Below are 19,342 nucleotides of genomic sequence, written 5' to 3' on the forward strand. Positions count from 1 at the left end.
TAGGTATCCCCGTGGTGCTTATTGTAAACTTGCTTCCACCTCCCCGCTCTTTTCTTAAGGTCCTTAAATAGTATTGTTGGTCACACAAGAGGTCCGAGGTGGCAGAGTAGGAACCATTGTGCTAAGAGAAGCTGCTGGTGTGTCCATGTGCACCTTCTAAGATGTGGTAGACTTGTCTGTGTGTGGTCTGGGAAGGAATCTTAAGGGTCTTAGTCACCTTGGAAACTCTGGTTTATCAACCAAAACTCTTCTCTTCCAGAATGATCTCCTCTTCTTAAAGGTTACCAGCCAACTACATCATCTCAGTATCAAATGTGCCATTCATGTGCTGCATGTCAACAACTTCAACCCCCACTGCCTACACCGGCGGCCAGCTGATGAGGTGAGGGCAGGATGGTACCTATCCTGGCAGCCCTGTGTGCAAGGTTAGGTGTGTGAAAACAAGAGTGACCTTAGCGCAACATGGCTGCCTTCTGAACCAGGGTGCTTGGGATTCTTTCCTTTGCTAGTGCTTCATGGTGCTCCAAACACCCCCTCTTGCCTGCATTTTGTGCCCCACCACAGACACTAGACTTCTAAGCTCCCACCGCTCTTGGGGAGACCCAGTTCAGGGCCAGAGGCAGTAACAACAAGTCTCTCAAAGCCATCACAATGATCAAAGATGATGAGCAAGTGGTGCAAAGGAGAAGGAGGGGAAAGCAAAATGGCAAGATGGGGTCAGAGTAGACAGAGGAGAGAAGAGCCCATCTGGACCCAGACATTTCAGATCTCCCTACTTGTAGCTACAAAATTAGCTGACCTTTAGTCCCAGGTGCACAGGGGATGGTGAGCAGGTTTTGCTAGAGAAGAAATAGTGTAGGTAAACACAGCAGCCCACGTCCTGGAGAGGTGCCTGGTCATGTTCTTTTTTTTTTTTTTTTTTTAATTTATTTATTTGAGAGAGAGAGAATGAGAGAGAGCACATGAGAGGGGGGAGGGTCAGAGGGAGAAGCAGACCCCCAGCCGAGCAGGGAGCCCGATGCGGGACTCGATCCCGGGACTCCAGGATCATGACCTGAGCCGAAGGCAGTTGCTTAACCGACTGAGCCACCCAGGCGCCCCGCCTGGTCATGTTCTACATGGCACAGAGCTCTTGTTGGGCCCCGAAGCTAAAGGCTTGTCAGTCACACCCCGTCTCCTATATTCCTACGAGCTAAGTCTAACTGTGCTGTAAGATTAACTCCTCTTCCTGAGGGATTAAAAACTGCTACCTCCACCTTCCATCTCGTGTTCTCCCTATTCAGCAAATAAGTTTTGAATGCCTTCTGTGTGTCAGAGTGCTGAGCATTTTGAAGACTAAGATGCCACTTATGTCTAAGTGTCTTAATATGTGTTCCCCTGAAACATTTGGCCACACCCAGGAGATCTTCGTCTATAAAACACTTGACTCTTAAATGATAGTCCTCTTTCAAGTTCTGTTGAATCACCGAATGAATGACTCTGTGCCTTCATTTACTAGTCCCAGCCAGAGGATTAGGGAGTCACAGGGTTCTGGAATCAGATATTTCAGTGTGGAATGTCTTGCAAGTTTCTGTGAGAGCTCTATCTCTTAGAAACCAGGAAGGCTCTTAGGCAGGTGGGCTGGCTACCTAGCTCTGTGGGCATGAGGGCTGTCTTCTGGTCGGGCATCTGGGGCAGGCTTACTCCCAGGGGCTGGCTCCACAGGGGACCACAGGTAGGACTTGTTAGACCCAGCTTTCTCACTCTCTCCTTCTCCCTGTCACAGAGTAACCTTTCTCCTTCAGAAGTTGTGCAGTGGTCCAACCACAGGGTGATGGAGTGGTTGCGATCTGTGGACCTGGCGGAGTACGCACCCAACCTTCGTGGGAGTGGTGTCCACGGAGGCCTCATCGTGAGTGGCTCTTTAGACTAGCCCACCTGCTTCAGTGTAAACGGGGGTATTCAGAAACTGATTTCTTCATGGCTAGACATAAATCCTAGGAAAAAATGTTGATAACCCTTACATCAATTGAAATCTCAAAATATTTGATAATTTGCAGTTGGAAATGAATATACCTCATGGAAACAAGATGGTTTCTGGAAAGGTCTTCTGTAGCAACAGATCCAGAGGGATCCAGGACAAATGGGTTGCATAAGTCTGGCCTTAACATGGCATCTCCACCAGCACCTGAAGGAACACAGTGGCTGGGGAAGTGAGGGGTTGGCCACCACAGTGGAACTTCCCCCTTGCCACAGTATAGTCATGATTGTCACTCAGATCTGTCAAGTGGTAAAGCCAGTGGGGAAATGAAAGGATGGTTCGGATGTCCCCCAGAGCAGACTGGTCCTGAGGAGACAGCCGTATCCAAGAACCCACCGCTCTCTCCTGGGCAGTGAGAATGAGGTGGGCAGTCAGCCAGTGTGTTAGCGTCTACCCAGAGCCAGGCCCTATGCCGAGGAAACAGAGAGGAGTGGGATACAGGACAAGTGGATGAGCTTCAGCCCCTCTCTGGAGACACCCCTCTGTGCACGAGGGCCTATTTGTCAGTGTGCCCTCCTGGAGCCATCTGTGGTCATCCCCGGGTGGTCTGTCTGTGTTTGTTTCTTAGATCCTGGAGCCACGCTTCACTGGGGACACCCTAGCTATGCTTCTCAATATTCCACCACAAAAGACGCTCCTCAGACGCCACTTAACCACCAAATTCAATGCCCTGATTGGTCCTGAGGCTGAGCAAGAAAAGCGAGAGAAAATAGCCTCACCAGCATACATGCCGCTGACCACCACAGCCAAAGTCCGGGTGAGTTGCCAGGCCCTTTCTGGGGTGGCACAGGGGCCTGCCTTTTAGCACTCATGTTGTACTGCAGCAGGCCCAGTGGCCTGGAGCCAAACCAGCAAGGGCCATGGGGCACACGGATGAGGAGGCTGTCTCAGGTCCGGACCTCAGAGCTTGGTCTCCTCATCTGTTTTTGTTCAGCCAGTTCCCTGCCGTACCCGAGTCCAAGGAAGAGAGTAAACTTTTCTGTACATGGACACTATGTCCCGGAAGCATCTGCTCTCAGGCAGCTAGTGCTTATCCTCTGTCCCAGTGCTGCCTTGACTCATCTCACAAGCAGATGAGCTCACGATTCTGAGTTCTGTTCGGTCAGGCTCATCTGTGGGCCACACTGCTCTGGGGGGTCTTCCTCAGAACTGTCTGCCAACATAGGGAGCGCTCCAGTGGCCTTGTGCTGGGGCGGCGGCCAGTCCACGGCTGTCCAGGGGTCCCCAGGTCATACGAGCACCAGCAGCACTCACTGGGGCTCTCTGAACCCCACAGAGCTTGTGAGAAACTGCCTGAGCCACACTGTCCTCGGACCACATCCTCCTCAGACTGCAGGCCCACACACACAATCTCTGGAGGCCGTGTCCCCAGCAGCAGGGGATGCCTAGGTCCAGCTACAGTTCATGCACAGACCTCCCTCCCCAAGGGAGCAGGACCACAAGTGTGTCTGGGGGAGACCAGCGTGAACAGCAGGAGGGGCTGCCCAGGGCTCTCCGGTGTGGCCTCCCCGGGGCACGAGGTGCCACGAGCCGCAGAGGCTGCCACTGTGTGAGGCAGGGCCTCCACCTCAGCTCCCAGTAGACGTTCCTGGTTTCCCTTGGGGAAAGTAGAATGTCACTTGTGGGCCAGCAGGGCCTGAGTTTCTCATACACAGTCTCGGAGGAGCAAGATTCTCTCTCCTTGCTCAAGATTATTTATCTGTTGGCCTTTCTCTAGCCAGGAGCTCTGTTTTGTTGAGAATTTTTCCAGAAGTTGTTTGCCTTCTTCCTTTCCTCATGAGCCCGCTCTTACATTGTGAGTTCTATCTGCACGCTGACCTGATAAGCCCCTTCTCCTAATCTTGCACTTACTGTGTTTTAGCCAAGGAAACTAGGATTTTCGCATTTTGGAAACATAAGAAGAAAGAAATTCGATGAGTCGACGGACTACCTTTGCCCCATGGAGCCCAGTGACAGTGCTGGTGACAGTTCCAGGGCCTACAGTGGCTACCGGGGCCTCAGCCCCCTCGATGCCCCTGAACTGGACGGGCTGGACCAGGTGGGACGGATTAGCTGATGGCCTTGTTACCTGTCCTCTCTGCACCCCGGGAGCTTCACCGTAACACTGCGTGTGTCCGCATAGAGCTGCACCTCACCACCCGCCCCTGTGCATGCCTCACAGAACATTCCGGCTGCTGTGTACTCCAGGCCAGTCTCTCTCTGAACTCTGGGGGTGGCCGGGGTATGGAGTGGCACTTTTGCTAAGGAGCCAGCCTTTGGGGACTGTTGCCAAAGGTGGACTCAGGAGGAAAGACGCAGAGACGCTTGTACATCTATAGTAATTCTTAGTGGCCATCTTCGGCACCGGTGGAAACACACAACCCTGGACACGGGTTCAGAGACCGTGGGCGATCCCCAGAGGCTCAGCTCTTGGGCCCCTCTGCTGGGCTTCCGTTGAGGGGCAATCTTAAGTGCCTTAGGCCTGTGGCCACAGAGTTGTGGCTGAGACCCCAGGGATGGCAGCAGGGACTCCTGCCGCAGTGACAGCGTAACTGTGTTGTGCCTTACCCACAGAGGTGGTCGCTTCTTTCTGGTAATAAAGACAGTATTTATGTAGAAAGCAAACAGCGCCACATACCTTTAACCTCACTGGGCAGGGAAGAGAGCTGGGCACAGCTGGAGATGGAGTCCCGCGTGTTGCCCAGCATGACAGCGGGTGGCCCCGAGCCAGTCCTTGGCCAGGGGCACACATGGCATTTGCCAAGTGTCATGGACGAGGGAACTGGAGTAGGGAGGGACCCCCGTATCCTTCAGAGGAGGTCTGGGGCCTCTTCGCTTCAGGCTCCACCTCCCTCTTATGAAGCCGTGGGGAACCTCGTGCTCACTGACTGGGTCGCATCTGTCGTGCAGACCCCAGAGTCGGTTTCCGTTTCAGCAGCGTGAGCCTCCTCAGGGGCAGAGGGGGAGACAAGAACGCGGCCTCGTGGAAATTGCCTCTGTTCTTTTGTGTGCTTTGTCAGCCTCCCTGCTACTAACCTGGCTGGGCCCATAACCGTTGTGGGGGCTGGTCGGTCTGTCGGCAGAACGGGAACAGCCCTGGCCTCCTGATTTAGAGGCTGGCTAACTGATAATGGCTCTTCCAGATGGGCCTTGTCTGGACGGGGACTGACGGAGAGACACATTTTGCCAGTCTGGGTTCCTGCTCATGAGATTCCAGTTTGCCTAGGGCAGGGTTTGGCCCTCCTGGGTCCCCCGGGCCTCATCTGCAAAATAACAGCGACCTTATAACCGTCTGACGGCCGGGGCAGGGCTTGATGGCCCCATGGAGGGCACTCTGATTCTGTCCCAGACGGAGGCAGCGCTCTGGTTTGCTTCTTAAACTACCAGCAGCCCCAGGGATGGCTGATAACCACAGGCCATGACCACCTGGGCCTCTCTGAAGTCAGCCTGGTGCCTGATCCCAGTACCCGGGACACTGAATGGCAGGTGCTCCTCGGGGCTGGTCGCTGGGCGAAGCTGTCATCGAGCCCCAGGGCTGGCTTTGTCCCTGATTCCTAGGGTGTCCTGGGGAGAGCATCTCTGCATGCACCTGTTTTCAAACCCTGCATGGAATTATGTCACTACATTTCTCTGTGGTCTCAAGCAAGGCTTGTGTCCCTTTGTGGGCCTCAGTTTTCCCACCTGGAAAATGTGGGATGATACTTGAAGCTCTCAGAGGATGCTTCTAAATCTACAATGTCTACATAGGCTTAGGGAAGACGGAGCAGACCAGCATTACCTGAGGAGGAGGGGAGGCAAGGGAGGCTCCTGGCAGTGAGGAAGCTCTATGAGCAGCTCCCTGAGGGTGCCCACCCATACCTACCCTGGGCATCAGCATACGGGGTCCCGTTGTCACCGGAAATTATCGGTGTATTCAGCATGCTGAGGCCTTCGTCCCTGCTGCTTTCTGCTTCTAGAAATAGCTGGAGCACTGAGCATGGGTGGAAGGGCTGCTTCTCATCTCCCGTGCACCCTCAGTGTTGGTGCCAGGATGGGCCCTGGGAACGTGTGCACACAGCAGTGTGGGATACTGGAAGCTCCGGCCTTCCCAAGGACAGAAACGGCATGTGCCCTGCCCAGCTGTCACTCCCCAGGGCCTGGGCCCCCTCCTCACCCACTCTCCCAGGACAGGACTTGCATGCCATCCCTGTGAATCACAAGCCGAGTCCATCCGCGTGTGCTGATCAGGCTGCTGCCCATTTTACAGATGGCCCCTTCGGAAGGCACTGTGACGCAGATAGGGCTCCTCTCCCAAGACATTCACCGCCTCACGGTAGGATTCTGACCCTCTATCTGCAGTAGGCCAGGTGCTGGGGTGGCCCCACGAGTTTGGCGTGATACCCACAGCCTGACCACCTCCCCCCCGCCCCCAATCCCAACCTGGGTCCTAGGCTATGCTAGGAATTCGAAGGATGGTGCTGAGCACTGTGGCCTGAGCTGCTAGGGGCACTGAGAAGGGTCACGGGCCTTGAGCTGAAACCAGCTAAAGCATGCCAGGTCTTGGTCCTCTTCCCATGCTCAGAGCTGGTGAGGAAACCAAGATGCTTGGCAGTTCCGGGTCACCTGCCTTGTCAGCCCAATGCCCGGGCCTCCTCTCTGACCTGGTGGGCACTGCTTTGCCCTCTGCTCCTGAGACACGTGCATTTTGTGCCATGCCTCTGGCCTCATGGCAATCATGGGCATGTGGACACATCCTGGTGTGCCTCATGGGGACAAACTATCATGAAGGGGCAGAATGGTGTCCGGGAGAGATGCCGCTTCGGAGGGAGGCCAATCTGGTTCAAGCCCCTGCTCTGCCTCTCACTGACTCTGGGACCTCAGGCAAGTCATTCTCTCTGCAAACCGCAGCTTAGTTGTCTGTAAAGCCTCCTCGCAAGGCTTAGAGACAGACGACAGCTGGCAGGAAAAGTCCAGCCACAGAGAAGATTCACACTGTGGAGGCCCTATACCTTCCACTGCCCCGTACTTTTGGATGGTCCCATCACTGAGCCCACTGGCTGTAGCCCCTGTCCCCGTCCTTTGCTCACTGATCTCTTAGGGCACATTAAGAAGGCTGTATCCAAGGACAAGATGGAAGCGGAGGGGGAAGGGGCTCCCTGAATCGAAATGGGATCATTTTTATTTTGTTATTCCCTTGGCTCGCACACTGAAGTGCATGCACCCAGCCTTGCCCTCCACTACTCGTAGGCCTTGGGTGGTCTTGAGATAGCAACTTCCCCTCTAAGGTATAAGCGATGTATTGTCTTGATAGCGCAGTCTGTTCTGATTGTGCATGCGGGGTCCCCGGAACCCCACGAGCTTAGAGGGCGCCAGTGGTGTCAGACGGGACCCCACCCCGTGTCCCGCTGCTTCCTGCGTAGCTGCCGCACGGCAGCCTTGACCAAAACCCTGTTCAACTGGCCCTCGGGCTGTGTCCTTTCAGACTCTGCTGAGCCAGGACCAGCTGCTGAGCGACTCTCGCCTGGCCGCTCCCAGCCCTGAGGACTGGAGGTGACTTTCTTCGTGGCCGAGAGCCCAGAGAGCCACGCGTGGGGGCCCCGGGTCTTTGCGTCGGGGAGCTGGCGTGGCCGCCCGCAGAGCCCAGACGGGCTGGCAGGACCCCTCGGATGTGCGCACTGACAGGAGCGAGCAGAGCGGTGAACAGATGTCCAGGAGGGGGCCCCGGGGGCCCCGCGTTCTCAGCCGCGCTAGGCTCTTCACCACAGCTTTTATACCTTTTGTACTTTTATACATGGATTGCCCCCCACTTCTGTGGGGAGGGCAGTGAGACGTCAGCACAGACTCAATGGCCCCTGCTCTTCCTGGTGACGTTTGGGAGGTTCTTACGCCAAAGGGGAAGGGCAAGGAGTTCATAAAAGCTCTGCTGGAAGAAACTTCTGGAAAAAAAAGTTCTGGCTGTCCTGTAGTGGCTGAGCTGGCTGAAATGACAGGGAGCCCCTCCTGGCTGCTTCCACGCCAAGGGGGCACTTGCCTTCACAGGAACCGGCCCAGGGTGAGCACGGCGAAGGAGCAGTGGGACTCCTCCCATGGCCCTCACTGCCCTCGTCCTGCCCTCCTCTGCAGCAGGGTGTCCGGTTGTCCGTGCTGCTGGGCATCCTTGGTCTGAGCAGAGGCGCCTCCAAACCCTGGGCCCCCTAACCCTGGCTGACCCGCAGCGCAGGCTCCCAAGTGCAGGTGTCTGGTCAGATGGCTGCCCCCAGCGGACGGCCCTCGCACACCCCAACAGCGTTTCCGCCCCTGGCCATCTCCCCACACAGCCTGTTCCCTGCCGTGTCTCCTTTCTCGGGGAGAGGCCCCGTGTGCCCCCAGCCCTTCTGTCCCTCCCGGCCAGTCTCCCCACTGGCGACAGCCCCATCCTCTTCCTCCCTGTGACAGCTCAGGCCTCCTCTCTCCTCTGCTTTCCGAAGCTGGGCTCCTCGGTCCCCCACCTCCCCAGTTGGTCCCCTGCCGTTCTCTCCCCTGTCCGAGAGCGGCCTTCCCAAAGCACCGTTCTCATCCTGATACCGTTGTGCGAAGAACGCCTCAGTTCCAGAATCGAGAGGAGTTCAAAAGCCTTAGGCAGCACCCATGGCCCTTCCGATCTCCGGCCTCACGAACCCTCACGAAAGCCTGTGCCGCTGCCTTTCCTTCCCCGTGAGGTGTCGTTTTCCCCCTGGTCCCCCTCTCAAGGCCGAGTTGCGCCTGTCCAGAGCCAGCAAGCCACACGGCTTCTTTCAGGAAGCCTTCGCTGATGCGTCGGAGTTTCCTGTGTCCCACTGTGCCGTCAGCCCTTGAGCCGGAGCCCTCCTAGCTCCCCTGCTGGGTGTCTTTCTCCCTCACACAGCCACCCTCAGCACGAAGGCACCGAGCACCTGCTGTGGGTGCACTCCTGTACCGCCGGAGTAAGAGCCAGCCCTGGTCCCCAAACTGCTCAGGGACTCCAAGCAGGCCACCGTGCCGTGCTCCAGCCACCCACCCCTTCTTATGTGCAGGTTAAGCATGTTCCATGCCAGGCTGAGGGCTGGAGGTCTAGGCACGAATGTCAAGGTGCTTGTCTGAGGGTGCTGATGCTCTAGTGGGGGTTACATCTCTGTTCTAAGCTGAAAGGTACAGATGCTCCAGTAGAAACTACTTGTCCTTTTTTATTTTTTTTTTTATTTTTATTTTTTTTTATTTGTGAGAGAGAGAATGAGAGAGAGCACGAGCGGGAGGAGGGTCAGAGGGAGAAGCAGACTCCCCGCTGAGCAGGGAGCCTGATGTGGAACTTGATCCCGGGACTCCAGGATCATGACCTGAGCCGAAGGCAGTCGCTTAACCAACTGAGCCATTCAGGCACCCTACTTGTGTCCTTTTTAATGGAGAGCCGGGGGAGCGGCCGGAAAAGACTTCGAGGAAGAGGTGCTCCCTGGATTTCAGACATGACTCGGTTCCCGAGTGTGCCAGAGGGGAAAGGTGTGGTAAGCTCTGTGTTGGAGGAAAGTACGAGGGTGGGCTCTTACTCATCATACTGTGCCCAGCGGAGTAGCTTCTCCAAGTAGGGATCTGCTGAGGGTGCGCTGAACACACGCATGGGTGAAGGCTCGCAGCCCCTCCCCCCCACACCCCGCACCCATCGCACCCCTACCCACCCTCTGTGAGACCATCCCCAGGCAGGGCACAGCTGCACTCTGGTGAGTTCTCTAGAGCCATCTCACCCTCTCCTGCCCCCCCCCCACACACGCATGCACACACGCACATCCAGTGACACCGTTGGAGGCAATGCTAACAATGCCAGTTTTTGCAGAAAGGAAAGGACTTGGACTTAAGCACCCAGGTCTGAAGCCCAGCTTTTGCTGCCTCCTGTTGTATTGGAAGGACCTGAAGATAATAACTTAGAGCCTCACCTTCCTCATCTGTCACTCGGGAGAACATCATCCCCACGGAATCTCAGCTTGTTGTGAGAATGATGCGAACTAAAGTGCAGGACAAGTTCTACCCACCCCTGGGCAACGGAGCAGCACGTCAGCCTGGCCGCAGACGGCCAGGGCTGGGAGGTCACTTGGATCACTTGGGCTTAGCAATGGCAAGGATTTCAGGAATAACTCCTGGAGCCTCATCTCATTTGCAGTTCAGAAGCTTCTGTGCTAACCACCCCACCCGCCACACCAGAACGGGGCCTGGCATTTAGAAGATGCTGAGAAAACCAGGGCCCTTGCCTCCATCTGTTGTGCAAAGCACAGGGAGTCTAGCATGGCTGAAGCCTGCCTACCGTACGGATTTACTACTCCCTAATACCTTTCAACACCGTTCCTACTTCAAGGGTCTCCTACCAAAGAAGGAAGAGAGCACATGGAGGGTGCCTGGGCCCTCTAGTAAGTCTGACCTTAAAAACAACACTCTGGAGAGGGCAGTTCAAGAGAGATTACTGGGAGTTGATATGACCCCAGTTGGATCCTTCTGGAATTCTGCCCCTGCACTTTTGCCAGTTCTGACCTCCCTTGGACACACACAAGACTATTCACATGTAGGGCTGGCCTAGCAGATTCCCCACAGAGCCACATCTCCTGAGCTGTCTGCTTTGTGCTGAAGTTGATTTCATTAAACTATGGGGCAAGGCACTTCGAGCCTCCCAAGCTAGGAGGCCTCAGAAACCAGTCTGCCTCCAGCCCCTTGAATGCTGCTTAGGCTCACACCCGAACGAGGAGCCATGTGCCTGAGGATGCATTACAAGGCACTTGTGAACACATCCCAGTTTAATGTGGTGAGGCAGAACTCACTCCGAAACAGAAAGGGACCAGGCAAATTTGCTAGAAGCAAGGGAGGTATCAGTAAGTGAAAATCATATCCTTGGTATAACCCAGTTTCTCCAGGTTAGGGTGAGCAGTTGTCTGGATCAGGGGCAGTGGGCCACACACCAGGATGAGCGTGGACTGCCCAGGAGGAGGGAGGTGCTCCTTGATCATGTTGGCGGTGATGTAGCCTGAGCTGTACTTCCAGCCTGAGGTTAAGCAGAAGTAGAAAAAAGCTGTGAGGCTGCTGGGTAGAGCCCCTGACCCCAAGCCATCTGCCCCCACCCCAAAGAGGGAGGCAAGGCTGCTCTCCAAGGCTTAGAAGTCTGCACTGCTGTTCTCTGCAGAGAAGCCGGGAAGTGGAGGACATGGGAGACCCAGGAAGCCTTCAGTATTGACCCCGCATCCCAGGCTCACTGCTGGTTGTCTGACGCCGCACGCAGGGGCAGGGATGGAGAACACAACAGTGAGGCATGGTGTGAATCAAGGCAGGGAGCTGGGGCTGGGCAGGTTGGAGCAGGCCTGGGGTTTGTGGCTCGGTTAGGGGGCGCCCTCTGCTGGGCAGTGAGCTATATGACAAGGCAGGCACAGCTGGGTGCAGTAGGAGAGGCAGCATGAAGGTGCAGGGTGCCGGGGTGGCTGGGTGCTGGCTAGGGTTGCAACAGCTGCCTGGGGCTCGCCATGTGACGCCTACTGTCCAGGATAGGTCGGGTGGTAAGGGGGCGAGGGGTCCATGGCCATGTGTGTGATGTCTCTGCGGGATGCTGTGTCGAGTGTAGCATGGAGTGGGTGCTCAGAGCGACCCAGTGACCGGGTGTCCCTCCGAGTCCCTCCTGAGGTTCAGTGCGCATATGGACTGCTGCTGAGATATCAGACACTGCTCTTACAAGCAGGTCGCCCCAATCCTCTCTCCCTCCACTTCCATTTCCCATGCAGGGACAGAGCTGAAGGTCTCAGCTCCCAAGCACAGTCCTAAAAAGCAAACAAACCCAGGGACTAGTTCCTGAGGTGGGTCAAGGGTTGGAGCTAACCCACAGTGGGGACTATGGGGATCATACCAACAGGAGGCCTGTCCAGGGTGTACCATAGGTCGAACTGCTCTGGATGAGTTCTGGCAACTTCTTCAAGCTCCTTTCTCACCAAGATATCCTCCTCTGTCTAGAAAAGAAGGAACATGAGCAAAGCCCCAACAGGGACATCCTGCTTGGTCCCCACACTGAGCACACGGGTCAGCACATTTCTGCCTGAGCTGACCCCACTTGAGTGGGGGTGCTCTCGCCACAACTCCAGGGTAAACAAAGGTTCTGCTGCAGCTTCTGCACTACCAGCCCTCCCTCTTGTGGGCGGAGGACAGGGGAGGCTCCTGCAGCGGCCGGGACCGCCCTCCAGCTGGAAGGCCACTGCGGAGCCCAGGCGGGGTGGCCTCACTCAGAGGTCTCAGCCCCCCGCCCCCATCCACACTGAGCACCACGCAGGGCTAACCCAGCTGGAACCCAGTTGGAAGGAGCGGAGTGTGGGCCCAGGATCTTCTGCAGGGAGCGCAAGGGGTGAAGGCAGTAATACATGAGGTCCCACCTAACGTAACAGCACTGGAGAGCTAAAGCAGAGGGCAACACAGGCTGGAGCTTCATTTGGGGAAAGGAAACCAAAGCCAAAAGAAAGTTGTCACAGGCTCCGAGATACTGCAGAGAGGACCTGGATCTTAAAACTTGTCATGGTTCTTGTGCCCGCAATTCTACTTCTGGGATCCTATTTAAGAAAATAATCTAAAAGGCATCAAGCATTTTATCCTTAAAACTGTGAAAACTGAAAACAATCTGAATGCAGAAAATACAGTAAATTATGGTGCAACTTGATACAGACTGATGAAAATATTTATAAAGAGGTTTGATGAGAAGAAAATGCTCATGTGGTAATGTTGAGTGAAAAAACCAAGCAATATATAAATGTAATTGCAAATACACGGCATGTATAGAAGAAAGACAAAAAAGATGTCAAGTATTTATATACTTCTGTATTTTCTAAAATTTCTACTGAGGGCATCTATGATTTTATACTCAGAAAAACAATTGATTATGAAGGAAAGAAAGCTTAGTCCATAGGGTGGCTGGGGAGACAGTTAAAAACAAAAACAAGTGGGAAACCAGGCCTGGACTTCGTTCCTCCAGCAGCCACACCCCCACACCCTGGCTGAGCACCTGCTTGGCCCTCCCGTGGCAGAGGCAGCGAGAGGTCAGTCGGGGGGGAGGTATGAACGCAGACGGCCCGCTCAGCAAACATGCCTCCCACCCCTCCAAGCTCAGGGCCAACTCGGCAGAACTGACCTGGTTGGCAAAGATGAGGGACATCCTGGTCCTGTCGCTGGGGTTCTTTGTGATGTGGCGAATGAGCTGCAGCATGGGCGTAATCCCTGGGACAGGAAGGAGCAGGCGGGACATGGCTAGTGGTGCTCCCTCCCGCTCCGGTACCCACGATCCCTGGTCTGCAGCCCCTTAACGCTCTGCCTCAGCCCCAGTCCTACTTCTCACATGCCTGCCCCCAAACTCAAAGTGGAAAACCGCCCTTCATTTTGGTTTTCCCTTCTAATGCAACAATAAATTGAAAGCCCTTTCTGATGTTCACGTGCAAGATGGAAGGAGCCCTGGCTCTGAACTGGCTAGTTTCACACTCAACCCCCTAGCCCGACTTGCTCTCAGAGCAGGGTGAGTCAGGTGTCCGTCTGAGCTCTTCGGTGTCCCCATGGTACAACAGAATGAATGACGAATAAGTGATCATTTCACAAGCGCCTGTGATGGTGCCTGGCACATCGTAGGTGTCCTGATACATCTGTTCTGTTCTCTCATTCACTCATTCTCAGGGGATGGGGAGATTCGGGCTTGACCTGCATCCAGGAGCCCTCGGGGGACCATGTGTGGGCTTACTCAGCTCGGTCCCCAGACTCTTCCAGGGGCCCCAGCCTGACTTCTGGGGCAGCCAGCATGCTGCATCAGGGGAGCAGGGCACATGGGGTCCGTTTCCAGGCCTGTCATCAACCTGCACTCCCCTCTAAAACAGCCATGGAAGAGTCTCCTCTAGGATCAAATTACTTCAAAGTACAAAAGGTCTTGGGGCCCCTCCCCCCATGGAGGAAGCCCCAGAAGTCTCTCACCTGTGCCCCCAGCGATCATTCCCAGGTGACTGACCAGCTTCTTTTCAGGCTCACTTGTTTTGTATGCCTTGATTGAAAAGTTCCCTAGAAACACAGAGGACCCCTCTGACTTCTGCAGCTCTTGCGTGAGAGCTTGTAAGAGGTCACGGGCTTCCCTTGGGACTCCCAGGAGGCAAGGCCACCCGAGGAAGGGGCCGCACCGTTCTCAACCAGAGAAGCGAGTCAGGGCAGCCCAGGGGCCATGGTGCACAAAGTGGAAACAGCCAAGGACTCGCTGGACCTTTTTTCTTCTGAGGGAGGAGGGAAGCACAGTGAAGTTAAATGGAGCCTCACAGAGCACTCTAAGCCACAGCATGAACGAGCGAGTCAGTGATGAGTATGTGGTAAGGAACGAGAGTGGATGCCATCCATCCGTCCATCCATCCATCCATCCATCCATGCTTCCACTGCTCAGCCTTACAGACACCTTTTCTGCATCGGGCATCGTTCTGGAGATCCAGTTTACATGAGGAAACACCCCAGCACTCCCCTACCTTAATGAAGCTTACAATCTCATCAAGTGTGTGTGTTGGAGTGAACGTACGAAGGCTTTAAGGACAAGTCCACAGGACCCAACCCTGAGAAGTTTTCTACAACAATAGAACAACCACAAGAATCTTCTTCCTTCCAGCGGGAGGCCCAATGTGAACCCCCCAGTACCTGGCTTATGATAGAACAGGCGACCGGTTGGCCCTCGAAAAAGGATGGTGTCCCCAATTTTCATATTCTCCAAGTACTGAGTCATCTTCCCCCCTTCTGGATAATTGGGGTGCACATTTTTGAAGTAGATCTGAAAAAGAAGGCAGCCTGGTTTCTACACCCTCAGACCAGAGGCCACAGCTGCACACAACTCAAAATTCCATTTGCTACTGGAAACCTTGAAGCAAACGTTCTCTGCCCTCACAGTTGCTCTAAGCACCCCTGAAGACTTCACCACAGCTTCACTGTTCCGTGACACTGCTGGAAAGCCCTTCCCAGGTCATGGGTTCCGTCCCCACCCTACCACCTTTCATAGGCTTGGGAGGGTGAGGCAGCTGGTGCCCCACTTACCTTTATAATCAAGTCCACAAAGCCTCGGTCATCATCACTGGACACCGGTGTGTAAGCCCTGACCACCAGAACACCATCAATTTTGGCCAAGAGATGGACATAGTTACCTACAGAAAAGGCATCCAATGCTAAATGTGAGCACAGCCAGCAAAACAGGCCCGGGATTCCCATAAAGGACTGAGCTTCAGGGAGGCAAGTGCCTAGCGTGGCAGGATGCATGGGAGCACGGCCAGGCAGGCAAGGGGCCCAGAGCCAGGATGCCTGGGTCCTAGGCCTGCCCTTGTCACTCCGCACACTACCCTGGGCAAGTCACTTCACCTCTCTGGGTGAGTGGGGATGACGTGCCTGCCCTGCCTCCATCCCAGTGGAGTTGTGAGCTTCACGTGAGTGCATGTTCCTGTGTCAGAGTCCTCTGTTGCACGGGAAGAGCTCATTTGGGTTGGAGGCTGAGTATTAAAAATAACAGAAAGGTGTGCTTCCCTTTTAAAGCAAAATACATTACCTTCACAAAGCCATTTCTTCCTGAACTGGGCGGATCGCTGGGGTCTGTGAAAGAACCACAGCCCCCTCTTCTGCTTCTTGCTGCCTGGCTCAGGGCCGGCCTGGGCTCACAGACACACTGGGCCCCGGAATTTGGACACCACAGACCAGGACTTCTAGAAAAAGAGCATTGTGTCTTCCTGGCCTATGGCTCTGCTTGAGGAAGAATAAAGTTCTGAGCCGCGGAATTCTGCCCCTCCAGGGTAGAACCGAATGGATCAGGCATGGCCACAGACCTATGGATCGGGACTACATCCCAGTGTCACAGGATGGGCGGGGCCGCTCAGGTCGCCGCTGGATCTTAAAGTGGGACACTTCGGTGACTACGAGGAATAGTGGTGCAGGCAGGAGCTGGTAGGGGACAGAGGCAAGAGGAAGCTCTGTGGTCTCTGAGGAGGCCCTGAAGCCTGAGGTGCAAACACTCCGGGTGAAGAAAGGACAGGCTCTATACTGAAATTAAACTGCAGGGAAGGGAAAGAAGAAAGGACAGGCTCAGTGACTCTGGCTATGGCCTGGCTGCGCATCAGGAACACGCAGAAATAAATGCCTGAGGCAGCTTCCACCTGAGAACAAATGTGAACCTGGAGACCTCAGAAAGGCTCCTTCAGATGCAGCCAACCTGGGCCTGGCCTGGCCATGTCCGTCCCGGAGAAAATGGGGCTGCCCTGGTGGGCCCCATTTCTCACCTGCTTCGATTCAGCTGAGCTGGGAGGCCCTCACAGCAGACTCTTCCAAAATCCCACTAACTCTGTACCCCCCACACCAGGGCAAAGGAGATGGGGGGGTCATGGCAGATTCTGAGAAATTCTGTGTCTCATCGTTTTTCATTCTTTTAGCCTTCTTGCCAATAGGCCTGACCCCACAGGCCAGGCAGAGGGCTAGAAGGCAGGCTGGTGCTGAGCTCTTGTGGATGGAGACAGGAAGAGGAAGCAGCAAGGACGCTCGGGGGCCAGGTGGGCTGCCTGGTGAGTAATTTCATGACCTGATAGAGGAGAGGTCAAGGTTTGGTCCTACACACAACAGGACAAGTAGGCATGGATTAGGGTCTCCAGCAGGCTGGCAAGCAAACTAGCAGTTTGTTCAAAGCTCTGAATCCCTAGGCTGGGGACCTAGCCGAGGTTTTCCCCCTCACTAAGACGGACTTGGGCGTCTAGTGGTGTTACAGACTAGAAATGGGATAACTCGGAACTCTAGGCCTGCTAGGGCTGGTATTCATGCTGGGTCCCTTCTTGTGTGGGTCTGAGGTCCCTGCTGAAAAGACACACTGCGTGGGAAGACACACCTGACTCCTTCCTGCCTCTCCACACATTCTGGGCCTTTCTCCTGACCGTAGGGGACATCAGTTCCTTCCATCCCTCACATGTACATAGCACTTTGCACGTTCTCAATTTTCACACCCATCAGTCACTTTACCCTCACAACAACCCAGGTGGCAGGCAGGCCTGGGAAACTCCATTTCATAGACCAAGGCTCAGAGAGGTTGAAGGACTTGCCTAAGGTTGCCCAGCAAGGAGCCTATGATGAGATCTTAGAGCTTCTGATTCTAGATTCACTTCTTTTCAGTGAGGAGACATCACTTCTGTGTCAGCCCAAATCGAACAATGAGAAAGGAAATGGACTGCCCCCAAGCCCATCTCTCTACATCTCTGAGCTGACCTGTCTTAGGAAAGGCAACCTCTCCACCCCAGCTGAGCTTCTGAGAGGAGCAGAGTGCTGGCAAGGCCCAGTCCCTGGTGATGACCCCAAACCCCACTCACCTACAGGAAGCCCCAAGACATGGTCTGGTGAGGGCAGTCCAAAGCGGAACCTCCGGGTGTTGTGGGTGATTTGCTATAAAACAGAAAACAGAGGCAGGCTCGGTCAGCTTTCGAGAAGCCTTTCTGGGCAATTCAAATGCCTGGTAAAGGAAAGGAGCTCTATTTGGTGCAATCCCAGCGTGCACACACACACACACACACACACACACTCGGAGGCAGTGGGAGCAAACTGGAGGCCAGAAAATGCCTGTCCCACTGCCCTGCCTTCCCAGCCAGCACATTCTCCACCACTCTCGTCCTCTTCTTTTTCACAGGCTGCCAGTGGAGGGGGTGGGCTGACTCCACTACCTCTTTCTCAATCAAGGGCAGCGGGTACTTGGTCTCAGAGTCCTGTAAGGTGGTATGTCTTCTCCGCGAGTTCATGTTCCTCAGGGCCAACAGGACCACTGTAACTCCAATGATGGTGATGGCAAGGAGCAGGGACGGGTCCTAGCCAGACACAATGTGAGCAGGGCGCCTCAGGTCCTGCCTGCCCTGGGCAGGACAGTGCTCAGGCACGACAGCACCCTCCCGACACCAAAGGCACAGGAGAAGCTGGGCCGTGCCCAGAAGAAACCAGACGGAGGGAAAGGTAATAAAACAGAATGCAGGGCGCCTGGGTGGCTCCATCCGTGGGGCATCTGCCTTCGGCTCAGGTCATAATCTCAGGGTCCTGGAATCGAGCCCCGCATCAGGCTCCCTGCTCAGAGGGGAACTTGCTTCTCTGCCTCCCTCTGCTCCCCCCCCCCACTTTGTACTCACTCTCTCTCAAATAAATAAATACATAAAATCTTAAAAAAAAAACCCAAAAAACAGAATGCAGGCTGAGCCTATGGTGGATCTGGAGGATAGGGAGGAGTCAGCTGCAGATCAGACAGGGCCAGGCAGAATTAATGTCACCAGGCCCTTCCTACCCATCGGCCTCCAACCTGGTACATCCAGGGGTACAAGGGTGAAAGTCCTGGGAGACCCCTCCTTGAGGTGATGGCATTGCTGCTTCTGCTTCTTTTTTTTTTTTTGAGAGAGAGTGGACTGGGAGTGGGGGGCTGTGGAAAGGAGAGAGACTTCCAAGCAGGCTCCACGCCCAGCGTCTGAGTCTGATGAGGGGCTCGATCCCAGGACTTTGGGATCATGCCGGAAGCTTAACCAACTGAGCTACCCAGGCACCTTTGGTGGCACTGCTTCTAACCCACAATCTAAAATGAACGTCGCAGGCCCCAAGGACAGATCTGCAGAGGGGGGATAGGCACGGTGTCCTCCAGCAGGTAGTTGCGGCTGAGAGCTAGGCAGGGCATGCGGCTCGCCACCCCCACTACTCCCCCGACCAGGTTCAGGCGGGTTGGGGTGGGGGTGAGCACCTCCGACTTAGGGGTGCTCCATTACCTCAGCGCCTCGGGACACACCAGCACCCTCCTAGGCAGGCGAAGGAGGCCTGGCCACTCACTCGCCGCCACTCGGGCGGACTCCCGCCCCCGTCCCCAACCCCGCCCCGCGGCCCGCTCCGCCCGCCCGCCCCGGGTCCGACCCCAGCCTGCCGCGGCGGGACCGGGGATGGGCCGCGGCGCCCCGCTCGCCGCCACACCACGCCTGCCCCGCCGCCGCTCGGCGCCGCCCCGCTCCCCGCCCCTCGCGGCCCCGCCCGGCCCACGCCCTCGCCCTCGGCCTGACCCGCCCAGCCGGCCCGGGACCCCGGCCGACTGCCGCCGCCTCGTCCCGCCGCGCCCCGGGCACCCACCCGGAACGAGGCGCCGAACATATCGTCGAAGCGGGGCTGGCTGCGGGGCCGCGGCGCGTCGGGCCGACTCGTGGGCGCGTCCGCAGCTCCGCCTGGCGGACCGGGAAGCCTGGCAGACGCGCGGGCCGACGCCGGGAGAGCGCTAGGCCGGCCACGCGCGTCCGGCCCCTCCCGCGCGCCCCGCTCCCCCCGCCCCCGCCCGCGCCGCCCCCGGCCCCCGTAACCCCTCCCCGCGCCCCGCTCCCCCCG

At 56.0% G+C, this 19,342-nt stretch overlaps 2 protein-coding genes across 10 annotated transcripts in view; one reads left to right on the plus strand and one right to left on the minus strand.

Moving 5' to 3' along the window:
• LOC123857404 (liprin-beta-2) overlaps nt 1–10,584 on the plus strand; it is a 176,925-nt gene extending 166,341 nt beyond the window's left edge. For 6 of the 7 annotated variants that reach the window (XM_045894209.3, XM_045894210.3, XM_045894213.3 and 3 more), the window contains 6 exons: nt 260–382; nt 1,766–1,891; nt 2,589–2,777; nt 3,882–4,058; nt 6,246–6,311; nt 7,461–10,584. In XM_045894209.3, coding sequence (XP_045750165.2) covers nt 260–382; nt 1,766–1,891; nt 2,589–2,777; nt 3,882–4,058; nt 6,246–6,311; nt 7,461–7,532 — 753 coding nt within the window. In that variant the 3' untranslated portion in view covers nt 7,533–10,584. Of the gene's footprint in view, nt 1–259; nt 383–1,765; nt 1,892–2,588; nt 2,778–3,881; nt 5,940–6,245; nt 6,312–7,460 lie in introns of those variants that run through there. The other variant, XM_045894212.3, reaches the window with a different exon arrangement.
• Nucleotides 10,585–10,736: 152 nt separating this feature from the next.
• LOC123857403 (NADH-cytochrome b5 reductase 2) lies at nt 10,737–19,317 on the minus strand. 3 transcript variants are annotated; one of them, XM_045894206.3, is made up of 9 exons: nt 19,094–19,315; nt 17,668–17,808; nt 17,320–17,392; nt 15,023–15,129; nt 14,633–14,762; nt 13,934–14,017; nt 13,110–13,195; nt 11,844–11,943; nt 10,737–10,994 (listed from the first exon to the last, which is right to left on the minus strand). In XM_045894206.3, the coding sequence occupies exons 1-9, from the start codon at nt 19,112–19,114 to the stop codon at nt 10,822–10,824; spliced, it is 915 nt and encodes a 304-aa protein (XP_045750162.1). In that variant the 5' UTR covers nt 19,115–19,315; the 3' UTR covers nt 10,737–10,821. The 3 variants fall into 3 exon arrangements, with proteins under 3 accessions (XP_045750162.1, XP_045750163.3, XP_064433125.1); XM_045894207.3 differs by lacking the exon at nt 19,094–19,315 and adding an exon at nt 18,742–18,825; XM_064577055.1 differs by lacking the exon at nt 17,668–17,808 and having other exon boundaries at nt 19,094–19,317.
• Between the last annotated feature and the right edge of the window lie 25 nt (nt 19,318–19,342).

This window comes from Mirounga angustirostris, unplaced genomic scaffold (genome assembly GCF_029215605.1).
Source record: "Mirounga angustirostris isolate CCGP_5_RB_7025 unplaced genomic scaffold, mMirAng1.0.hap1 SCAF_13, whole genome shotgun sequence".
In the NCBI taxonomy this organism is placed as follows: Eukaryota; Metazoa; Chordata; class Mammalia; order Carnivora; family Phocidae; genus Mirounga; species Mirounga angustirostris.